The sequence below is a fragment of the Choloepus didactylus genome, chromosome 18 (assembly GCF_015220235.1).
Source record: "Choloepus didactylus isolate mChoDid1 chromosome 18, mChoDid1.pri, whole genome shotgun sequence".
Lineage (NCBI taxonomy): Eukaryota > Metazoa > Chordata > Mammalia > Pilosa > Megalonychidae > Choloepus > Choloepus didactylus.
Genome location: NC_051324.1, coordinates 60,519,214 through 60,531,630, shown reverse-complemented (window position 1 = coordinate 60,531,630; position 12,417 = coordinate 60,519,214). Strand labels below are relative to the sequence as shown.

Genomic DNA, 12,417 nt, shown 5'->3' with positions numbered 1-12,417 from the left:
TTAAAAGCTGATAACACAGGCTACGAAGACTTAGAAAGAGGGTAGAGATCAGGCACTTGATGCTGAAGGACTACAGAATGTTCAGAAGGATTGAATATATAGATCCAGAAATAGATAGCATAATACTGTGTGATGGTAGCACAATATTGTAAGTACACTGAAGGATTAAAAAAATGTATAAAACCATATTCTGTATCATCTGAATCATTCTTATATGAGAATGCCCTTAATTTCAGTGTCGTAGTTTCCAGGTAGTAATATTTCATTTATCATAATCTATGAGAAAAGAATTGAGATGAAATTAATATAAACATATTGCCAACAGACATGAAGGGAGGCAGAATGTTTCAAATAGTAAAGGATACAGAACTTGATGGAAATAGTTTCACAAAGCAGTACAGCATGTTCTCAGATCCTATACACATTTTAACGGTATTACCAGCAAGGAAAGGACCAAGGGACACATTTAACATCTTACAGGGTTTCTTCTATACTCCTGGCTCTCGACCACTCCTTCACCTCACTGTTTTGGAGATAATGGCTATATGGCTGCCTGTTTGTCAGGCTCAAGAAACTCCCCCAGCCTATCCCTAGGCTTTACTTTGATACTGGGTGAAGCAGAGGCCATAACGTTCCTCAGCAGACACAGGCATCAGGCTTATTTGAGGACCAGTCCTATTCCCTTCTGCTGCATTCAGCAGAAGTCATTGGCTGGATCTCGCAGTTTTCTAATTTCTGCCCTTTCTACTGTTCTGTTAACTCTAATCCCTTGGCTATTATAAGCTCTTATGTTTGTTTGACTGTGTTAGCTGCTGTTAATGGAATAGGCTTTCCCACATGGCTTGGTCATTCCTGAGTGTAGTTCATCTTTGAAGTTGAGATTCTGTTTTCCAGCTCTAGACATAAGGGGAGATAAGCTGCTGGGGCTTGTATTCCAGCTGCATTTCCATTAAGAATGAGGAAGGTGTGTCCTTTGCCCACCTGGTATAGGAGGCAGGATATGGGGTTGATGTACCATCCACTGCTCTTCTTGCAGTACCCCAACTCCAGGGCATTTCTGGTAGGGGAGCATTTGTGCAGCTACTCCCACAGCTTGAACTGGGGTTGTGAATTTTTTAATTATATCTTTTCTGTTATTCTTAGCAATCAGATGGAGTTTGCAGGGGTAGAGACTTGGGATGTTCTCAGTCTTCAAACTTGAAATAGCACATCTTCCTAAGAAGATGTTGTACTCCTATTATATCCTAAAGAAACTGTGACACGTGTACTAGAATACAAGTACAAGAATGTTCATAGTAGCATTGTTTACAATAACCAAAACCTAGAAAAACTGGGTAAATAAATTGTCATATAGTCATACAATGGACTATTATAAAACAGCACTGTCCATTAGAAATATAATGTGAGTTCACATGTGTAATCTTAAATTTTCTAATAACCACTTAAAAAATTCAAAGTAAAGCGAAACTGGTGAGGTAAATGTTAATATACTTTATTTAACACTTATATCCAAAATAGTATTATTTCAACATGTAATCAGTATAAACATTATTAATGAGATATTCTGCAATCTTTTTTATATTGTCTTCAATATATCCATAATATTATCATTACTATATGTAAGCAATATAAAAATTATTAGTGATAGAGTTTACATTGTTTTTTCCATACCAAGTCTTTGAAATGTCAATTTAGTTGTAAAATTTTCCAGAAATGCTGATCTGTATTTATTTCATATATTGACCTGTATTTATATTTCATAAAATTTACAGTTGAAAAAATAGCATTGCACACCCAAATTGTTCTAAAGACACTCAAAAGTTTTCCAATAACTGCATTATCAGTTTTTTAATTTAAATTTTAAAATAATTAGAATTAATAAAATTAAAGTTCAGTTCTTCAGTTACACTAAGTGCTCACTAGCCACATGTCTCACAGTGACCTCACTGGACACGCAGCACTAAGGCAACTAAATAAGCCAACCTCAGCTACATGCAACAACATAATGAATTTCACAAACATATTGTTGAATGAAAATAATATGCTCCATTGCAAATTAATGTACTTAACATTACAAAATAATGTTGAGTGAGCAAAGTGTTGAGATAGAAAATAATACATATCATACGATTGCATTTATATAAAGTTCAAAAGGCAGAGCTAAACCATGCTGTTTATGGTTGACACATAATAGGCAAAACTATATTTAAAAAGCAAGGAAATTATTAACCTAAGAGCCAGGATAGTGATTACCTCCAGGGGTCAGAGAGAGGGTTAGGATTGGAAAGGGACACACTGGGAGCACTATAATTATTAAACCCAACATTTGTGTTATATGCAGTCTATGCACATTTTAGTTATCACAAAAAATTTTTAATGGGGAAAAAAAGTCAAATGGCTTCACTTGCAGCCCTGACATAGTCCACGTTGGGCTTCTATAATGAGTTTTGGAGAAATAGAGGAGGAGATGGCAGTTCTGCCAATCTCGGTGCCACCCAGAGTTGGGTTCTAACAGGGTCTTTGTGATGTAGAGGAGGCAATAAATATACAATTTGGTAGGAAGAGTGGATGGAGTGTGTGTATTTGTCACCAGTAGAGGGAGAGGCAGGGAGGCAGACACAAAGGAGGACAGGAGAAGAAAGGTTTGAATAAAAACAGAGCAGAGATCACATCCCTCAATTATACAAGAATTAGAGTATTCAGGATGCAACATTACCCAGGTTTCCCCCATATATAGGCGTTAATCCTGTGTAGCAAATAGTTGTAGTTTGTTTGCATTTTGATCCAGAAATAAACTTTTCATTTTTCAGAATTCTCAGTGACAATTATTTGAGCGAATTACATAAGGATACATTTGAAGGCCTGCTATCCCTCCAATATTTGTAAGTCAATTAGTTAATCATATCTGTTTCTGAGTTTTCAGTTATATTATCTGTGTAATGAATACGGGGTTTGAATTAGATAACCTCTAAAATTTTTCAAGCAATAAATCCTGCAATTCTGTAAGTCTATAGAGTCTCAGCCCATTTCTATCATTAAATACCTCCTTTAATTATATAGACAAGACACAGATAGAAAGAAAGTTTGTTTATAGATGGAAAGTGGTGATGAGATCTGAGTATTTATAGATACCCATATGAACCTTGATTTGTAAGTGTCCATATGACATCTGTTTATGTTTAGTCTACAGCCCACAGGTCAAATCTGGCTCATGGTCTTTTTTTATACAATCCATAGCCTAAGAATGGTTTTTACATTTTTAAAGGATTGTAAAACTAAAGAAAGAAACAAAGGAGAATATGTGATAGAGACCGTATGTCGCCTGCAAAGCCTAACATATTTACTATCTGGCCTTTACAGGAAAATGGAAAAGTTGATTTAGTAGAATGAAAGGAATTGAAGTTAACCCCCAGATTTTTGCTTAAAGGACAAGAAAATACAGAGCACCTACATTAATTTGAATGCCATTAACCCCGGATTTTTTGATAATCTAATCTGAATTCAATCAACATTTAAAATTAAATATTTACTTAAGCAGGTGAATTACAATAAACTATATTATCAAGAACATATTTAGCTACCAAGAGAACAGACTGGTGTTAAGTATTTCAATGCAGGAATCATTATTCCATATAACAAATAGATGTTTAAAATGACAGCTAAATGGTATGGCTAGAAACGTTTACACCATGTAAGCATATCAGAAATGCTCCTAATTGCCAATTACAAAACAAAAATCTCTCTAGACCCATTGCCAAGGAGGGAATCCCTGCATAATATTCAGGTCTATTTAGAGGTAAGGAGAGACCAAGTCCTTTGCTATAAAAGTGTGATTTTTAATTTTTATGTGGTCCACAGTTGTATGTGTCTTTAATCCTTATTATACTAATTCATGATGCTCTTTAGCAAATGAATTCTTCTCACAAATTTAGAAGGCTTAAGGGAAGGTGGGTATAAAGAACTGCAGGATGCTAAAAATAATCCTCTGAATTATCAAACCTTCTAGGCCTTAGGAGTCTACCACTTTTGCGTTGGTTTTCTTGGGCACTTCTGGCATCTGGGCAAATGAGACAACTGCTCAGTGGAGTACACCCTTCATTGCTTCTACTTTAAAATACTTTGTTAACTAATTATTTCACATTAGCATATATATTCTCATTCATTTGTTTTAAAATGCCAACCAATAAAAAAGTTAAAAAAATATGCCACCCTGTGCCCTCGTATTGGAGATCAAAGGTGAGTAAGACAGGGTTCTGAACCTTCTAGGAATGCAGGATCTCACAGGGGAAATAAACATATAAGCTCAAAGCATAATTCAGCAGGCACTAATGGAGAACAAAGTGCTGCACAGGTGCAGAAGAGGGAACCTTGAAGTAATAAAACTGTATTTCTTTTAAAAATAGTCGTTGTCCTACTCACTCCCCAGTTATTCATTCATTTAATAAATATTTGAGTTTGCTTTATGTCCATGTGTCCATTTTAAACATGGCAGGCAATGCAAATAAGCAAAATCTTGTCCATGCTTTCAAGGAGTTTTATGTTCAGAGGAAATGGAATGCAAAAATAAACTGTATTAAAAAGAAGAAAAAGAGATGGGCACTGAGAAGCATAAATTGTTTCTGGATCACAGAAGAAGGGAGTAAAGACTTCCAGTTGGATCAAGAAAGTCGTTTTTAGAACAATGCCTTTGAACAGGGCCTCTACAGGCCTTTGGGTATCATCAGACAGACATCTTGGGAAGAATGTTCTAAGCTTGCAAAACAAACGCAGGAAAGTGGAATGTGTGTTTGAAGAATGCCATGAGTACCTGTATGGTACAAGTAGGGAGAGTAGGAGATTAAACCAGATCTTCTAGGGCTTTGAATGCCAAGCTGAGGAACCATCATGGAGAACCATGTTATTACAGCAGTGCTCTGGGACATGTGGTTCTCAAGATTCTGGGCTCTACCCCCATGGTTACTGATTTAGTAGGTCTAGAGTAGGGCCAAGAATTTGCATCTTCAATAAGTTCTCAGATGATGCTGGTCTTTGAGAACCACTCTAGGGAGTTAATCTAGCAGGATGGATCAGAAAGAGAGACTAGAGATGGAGACACCAGTCAGAAGACTGTTACACCCACCAGGTGAAATGTGAGGGACTACGCCAGGGTAAATGGAAATAAGAGGGTCAACTGTAGTCAAGAATGGGTTGTTTTCAAATAAATACCCAGTCCTATTTCGTTTTTATTGTCTCACAACCATGCAACTGCAGAAGTTGTATTCATGGCAATATAAAACCAAAAACGACTTTCTATTAATACGAGAGAAAGTAAAATTTTGAATTAATTCATAGCTATCTATTAATTAGAAGAGTAACTTCCTTTCAAATTATGTAGAAGAAAGGTATCTTTAATTTCTTCTAGGATTGGGCTGGCTTAGAAAACCAGAACTAAAGCAGGGAGGTGTGTAAATGTGAGAATATTTCTTTTAATATTAGAAATTATAATTACAAAAAGGGATTAAAAACTTTGAGTTCATCATCTAAAATTTAATGAGACCACAAAAGGTCATCTAATCAATTCTTCTGCTCTCAGGAAAGATCTGTCAGGATCTACAGTTGTATATTTTATTTATCAAGACCAGAAGGTAAGACTCTAGGAGAGGTGGGGACAGGGTTAGGGACCCTGGAAGTTCAGGGTAACAATTGCTAAGGTTTGGAGTTTAGACAAAAAACTACCAATTCCATATTATCACTCTAAACTTTAGCATTTATTCTTATTAATCAGATATTGAGGCAATATTTTCCTTTTCCTTTTCATAGAGATGTATCCTGCAATAAAATACAGTCTATTGAAAGACGCACATTTGAACCACTACCTTTTTTGCAGTTTGTGTAAGTTACAAATATAACTTCATTATTTTTGGAAATGTTATAAAACTTAATTATAATCTCTTTGCTATTTGTTTTGAAATATTAAAATTTTGCTAGTGGAAAACTACTAAATTAGGTAGCAAATCCTTTTCATCTTTAGCAAAGATTGATATGAGAATTATTAGACAGACCAGAGTGAATCATTCTAGCACAGAAGTTCTCATCAGGGGCAATTTTGCACCCAAGGGACATTTGACAATGTCTGGAGATATTTTTGGTTGTCACAACCTGTGAGTGTGCTACTCGCATCTATTGGGCAGAGGCCAGAGATACTGCTAAACATCCTACAATGCACAGCAGAGCCCCCCACAGCAAAGAATTATCCAGCCCAAAATGTCAATAATGCCAAGGTTGAGAAATCCTCTTGTAGAGAAATGAAGATCACTTAATGCAAGTATTTATTGAACATTTGCAGTTATGTACCTAGTGCACCATATGGATCAATCAGAAAGTATAAATCATAGCAAGTATCTTCCACAGTGAGATTTTCTTAGTGTATGGATAGAGTATTGAGGTTATCTTTCATCACATATAAATTAGAATCACTGTCAAAGGATGAATGTTCTGAAACAGTATCTTTTTTTTTATCTTTTGCTTGTGTCCTTTTTTTTTTTTTTTTGTAGAAATCTTGGTTGCAATTTACTCACAGAACTCAGCTTTGGAACATTTCAGGCTTGGCATGGAATGCAGTTTTTACACAAGTTGTAAGTGAAATAGAAGATGAATATGTGTAAAAAGGTTATTTATGCATAAAAGCATAGTTAATCCATTAGCTGGGTATAAGTCACCCCAGTACAAATACTATGAAAAGTATTGTCTTAAGATTCCTTTTTTTTTTAAATGAGGAAACTAAGGTACAAAAAGGCCAAAAGACTCATCTGACTCATATATGACATGCTTTGCTTTCCCTAGAACTGACCTTTGGCGAGGGCAGTAAGTCACTAAGCAAGTAACACTCAAATTAGCATTGTCATGGGAATCCCAACGATAATATTCAGATGTGTGAATGTCCTTGAAGTTTCCACTTTTGAATTTAAGCTTGATTCTGACTCTCGTGCAAAGTCCTTAAGTGCTTAAGTGTATGCAATATATAACCGCAAAGAAAAAAACTTAGAGCAAGGTCCTCCACGGAACAAAAATCAGGGTTCTTTCTCGGCCATCAGCTTCTTCCAGAAGGTAAAGCAGAATGGAGGCCTGAAAACCCGCCACAGAGCACCTCTCTCTCTAATCACCCAGAACATTTTTTAAAACTATATAGCTTTGAAGTTATAAGTTACCTGTAGACAATAAGAATCCCTTGAGTTATAGAGAAAGATGGTGTTTATGTTAAGCTATCGTGTGAAAAATGTTCGTAAAGAAAGTACATTGCCCTGGCCCTAGACGAGTACTTTCTTTCCCCGACTGCTCCTCAAATGAGAAGTGGTGGTTTTACTCCCTTTCAACCTCAAAATTCTTTGATTTTTCTTTCACACAAGCAAATCATAGTGGGGCATGTTCAATGGCCTGAAGGGGATTTTAAACTAAACGTTAAGATTATCCTCTAAGCTTGGCTTTGGAAAAGACTGTCCATCTGTCTTGTGGTTCAGGAATCCAGCATTACACAGTTCATTTCAGGTTAGATGGAGGTGTTTGGGGTGCATCTGTAACTGCGTTCCCCTCACTTCTTTAATTTGCTGATGCCTAACTTGGGGAAAGGCAATGTGGGGGTCCATTTTTCTTTTGCCGGCACACCAGAGAGCTTGGTCCCTCCATGAAGAAGCGTTGGTAGCTGTATTAGTTAGGGTTCTCTAGGGAAACAGAATCAATGAGAGATATCTATAAATATAAGATTTATAAAAGTGTCTCATGCAGCTGTGGGTATGCATGAGTCCAAATTCCATAGGGCAAGCAAGCAGCAAACGGGCAACTCCAATGAAGATGTCCAATGAACTCAGGAAATGAACTGGCAACTTTGACGAACTCCTCAGGAAACGCTTTGCTGGTCAGCCAAAGAAGAAGTGAAGGTCCTCTATCTGCCTCACTTAAAAGTCTTCGACTGATTGGATTAAATCCAGTTGACTGCATTCTCTCATTGTGGAAGACTTGTCCTGTGTTGACGTCATCAGTCACAGCTGCAGCCAATTGACCGATGATTTAATAAAGCAGCCTGTTGATTTATTAACCAGCCACAAGTGTCCTTGCAGCAATGGTTAGGCCAGTGCTTTCTTGACCAGACACCTGGGTACCATCACCTGGCCAAGTGGACACATGAGCCTAACCATCACAGTAGTTTTGGTACAAATGCCTTGCACCCACTGTTCTAGTTTGCTAATGCTGCTGGGATGCAAAACACCAGAAATGGATTGGCTTTTATAAAAGGGGGTTTATTTGGTTACACAGTTACAGTCTTAAGGCCATAAAGTGTCCAAGATAACACATCAGCAATCAGGTACCTTCATGGAGGATGGCCAGTGGCATCTGGAAAACCTCTGTTAGCTGGGAAGGCACATGGCTGGCATCTGCTCCAGAGTTCTGGTTTCAAAGTGGTTTTCTCTCAGGGTGTTCCTCTCTAAGCTTCAGCTCCTCAAAAATGTCACTCTTAGTTGCTCTTGGGGTGTTTTTCCTCTCTTAGCTCCTCCAGAGCAAAAGTCTGCTTTCAAAGGCCATCTCCAACATGTCTCTGTAAGCTGAAGCTCCTCTCTCAGCTCCTGTGAGTTCTTCAAAGTGTCCCTCTTAGCTGTAGCAAGCTCACTCCTTCTGTCTGAGCTTATATAGTGCTCCAATAAACTAATCAAGGCCTATGCTGAGTGGGTGTGGTCACACCTCCTTGGAAATTATCCAGTGAAAGATCTCACTCACATCTCCAGGGAAACACCCAATCAACAGTCTCCAACCCAATCAACACCAATACGTTTCCTGCCCACATGAGATTGCATCAAAGATAATGGCATTTTGGGGGACATAATACATCCAAACCAGCACACTCACCAACCTACAATTATATTATAATATGGTGAATTCCTCATAAGAATCCATTCATTATAGTTATATTGGCATCACAAGAAAAAAAATGTGGACGCACAGTTGATAAATTTTAATGATTTCAGGCAGAGGGCGAGTGGTGAGCACCAGTGGCCGGGGCGGGTGGGGGATTGGGGAATGGGGCAGAAGCGGAGGCACAGATGCGGTCCCATTCCCAAGGAGCGAGGCTCCCGCCACCCTGCCCGGAGTGGGGACGACCAGAAAGGAGGCTGCAGCCCCCTCAGGGGAGTGAGGCAGAGCCGGAAAAGTGCATCCAGAGAAGATTTTTCTTGGATTTGGCTACAGATGTATAGATCTTCTGCCCTGTGTACAGACATGGTGGCCAGAAGAAGACTGCATGGAGACTGAGGTTGAACTTCCCATATCAGTGTCACTGAAGCAGTTGGGCAATCTGATTGGTGCTGCTATGTGCTCAAGAAGAGTGGGACAGGAGAAAATACCTCTGACCCATTTAGGGCAGAGACAAGAAAAGCACAAGGAATGTCCTGACCAGCTAGGACTCAGCTCTAAAAGAAGCACTGAGAAATGTAATGGTGAACAGGAAAATAAATATATAGACTAACTTGCAGAGCTGATTTTTACCCATTTTAATGATATAGACAACATTAACTTTAAAACCTGACATGTGCAATCTTAAAAGAAATTGATGCAAATTCATCAGATCAAAGAGCAAGAGAAAGCAGCAGCTGCCAACATAGATGAAGTACAGAAGGCAGATGTGTCCATCTACAGGGCAAAGACTTTGTCCCCAGGAGTCTTTTGGACTGGAAGGAGGAGAAGGGTATTGATGGGAAAACAAACAAGAGCCGTGCTAGGATGTTTGCAGCAGGGTAGCAGGGTAGGGGGTGACAAAGGCGGGAATGGGTGGTGGGTTAGAAAAGATTCACACCAAAAGTGGACAGAGGGGAGACCAGCTTGGTTATCTCCAGCTTCAGCGTTCATCGTAAACAACAGAAAAAGGCATTTGCTAAATATTAAGATTTAAAAGAATTAAAGCTAGCTGGTGCAGGAAATATATTGATACTCATATCATGAGATTTGAATAGAGCCACACCCCTAAAACTAATTCATAGTTACTTTTAAAAGATTGGCACAATAGTCACACTACTCTTAAGTGTGTGTTTGCGGGCTGGGATTCTTCTTCTTCATTTTTGGTTGAATTTTTCTAACAGCAAAACTGTTTGCTTCAGAAAACATTTTCCGTAGGTGAGACATAACCCTTACTGCATGTCTTTCCAAAGGCAAGTTGCCAAGAGAAGATGCCACCCCTGGAGTTAAGTCATTTTATGACCTATATGACACAGTACTGGGGTATTTATTTATAAGTTAAAAACAATATTTTCCCTTGCATTAAAAAAATTAGCAAAAACGTTGGTTAAAAGGTCCCAGCTGAGGTGGATTTATCACCAACTGAATGAAGTTTAAGCTTCAGGGCCCGTCACTTTCACAGGTCCAAGGCCCTGGGAGGGGCCCTGGCTATTTTTGTATTCATAATTCTACACTTTTTTATAAGTGATGATTTCCCAAATTATATAAGATATAAGCTGCAGGCCTCATAAAACCCGGATTTACCCCTGGGTCCCAGGCAATTACAACCCAGTAAAGCTCTTGAATGAAGTCTAGATATTATTGACAAACAGCGATTGAATAAGTTACAAGTGTGCTAAGAGTCAGTCTTTTTTTTAATCTGAAATCTTGGCACAAAGATGTGCCAAGAGCTTATTAGTAAAGTACCATTCTTTGAATGGTAGTGGTAATCATATCTCTTTCAGATAAAATCAGGAGTGAAATATATTATGGAAAACCAGCAGTGATTGATTATCCTAAATGTTAAGTGTACTTTCTTTTCCCCCTGACTTTGGTATACTCTTTTTCCCCTGACTTTAAAGTGCTTCTTTTTCATTCTCCTACACGGGTCCAGATCGATGGCTTATTTTTTAAAAATTTTCTTTTAGTCAGTTTATTGGTTCTAAAAATACAAGCTTCATGATTTAAAAACAGAAGGACTTTACAATGTAGAAAGGCCAATGTACCTTATTCAGATGCAACACATTCATAGGTTGGCTTGTCTGTGGTTCATCAATATAGTGCCAAGAACATAAGTGCTCAGAGAGAATAAGTGGGAAATCCTAGCCTTATCCCTATTGAATTATTTGCCCCACTGCTGAGAATATCAATGAGGTGGTATGGCCACGCTATGAAGACAAATTGAGCTGCTTTCACGGAGATGCCCTAACAATACCCAAGGCAACTAACACCGGTTTCCTTTAGATAGCTGTAGATGCACAAAAGATTATATACTTCAGGATGTTCTCATCACTTTTTGGTATGTACTGGAATCCTGGCAGCTTCTTCTCAGATTCAGAAAGGCATAACATTAAAGATGAAAATAACTGGGGGTTGTCCTTTAGAGTGATTTAGAGTGGCTGTTTAATTTGTAATGTTTCAGAATGTTAAGATTGTCATACCCAACAACCTATTATACTTTTCTTCTCCCAACTGTCTTATTCTTCCTTGTATAAAAGGTAACTTCTTTTCTCTCTCTGAAGCTTAGTAATTCTTCCTCCACCCCATAACATTTCTTTAAGTACTTATTATGTTCCAGGCACTATATTAAGTACTTTTACTTATCATATAAGTAAGATAGCATGTATAAAGCTCTTAAAATAGTGCTTGGCACATAGTAAGTGCTCAATACATGTTAGCTCATACTATATTTCATTTTCATTTTTCCAACAACTCTTGTGATGGTAGATGTCATTGTCTCAAATTTGCAGATGAGGAAATTGAAACTTAGGGACCTTGGGTAACTTGCCTGAGTTCACAGTATTAATAAGGGGCAGAACCACTTAGAGCTTTGCAAATAATTTTCTCTGCAGTTCTGCATTCCCTTCTAATAGCTGAATGATGACAATTGGGCTTTTTGTTCCTTGTGTCTTGAAGTTGATTTCTTACTTGAAAAGGACCTTTAGAGCAGAGAGCTCTATCTCCCTATGAGCATCTCATGCTCCTGGGGCACCTGGCCAGGCCATCTCTGGGCATTTCTGAGATCTCTGCTTACTGGTCAGTGCACATATGGCAGCATTCCTGCTGAGCACCTACTCTATGCCCAGCCCCATGTTGTGCTTCACACATGCTCTTTCATTTAGTCCTCTAACCACCTGGTGAGGTAAACGGTGTGAAGTAAGGCTCAGAGATGTTCATTACTCAAGTCACATCACCAGAAAGTGGCAGAGCAAGAATTCAAACCCAATTCTGCCTGCCTCCAGGGCCCTTCCTTCTTCCTCTGGTCCTCACTCCTTCATTTTATAACCTAGCCGGAGGGTCTTTTTCAAGGTCACTCTCAGAACTTTGAATTGAATGAAGGCTCACCGTTTCAGATTCTTTAGGCTTTGCCCCAAGAAGGGGTTTATGTGGTTCTGTTAGAGCTCTTGTGTTGAGGAGCTTCTTGTGGGGAAGTCATGTTCTCATGGCTCATGGGACCTA

At 38.4% G+C, this 12,417-nt stretch overlaps 1 protein-coding gene across 1 annotated transcript in view; it reads left to right on the top strand.

The window, feature by feature from the left end:
• Positions 1-5,840: 5,840 nt before the first annotated feature.
• LOC119514500 (leucine-rich repeat-containing protein 37A2-like) overlaps positions 5,841-12,417 on the top strand; it is a 67,645-nt gene continuing 61,068 nt past the window's right edge. Inside the window, exons 1-2 of the mRNA XM_037810301.1 lie at positions 5,841-5,871; positions 6,534-6,614. Coding sequence (XP_037666229.1) covers positions 6,595-6,614 — 20 coding nt within the window. The 5' untranslated portion in view covers positions 5,841-5,871; positions 6,534-6,594. The remainder of the gene's footprint in view (positions 5,872-6,533; positions 6,615-12,417) is intronic.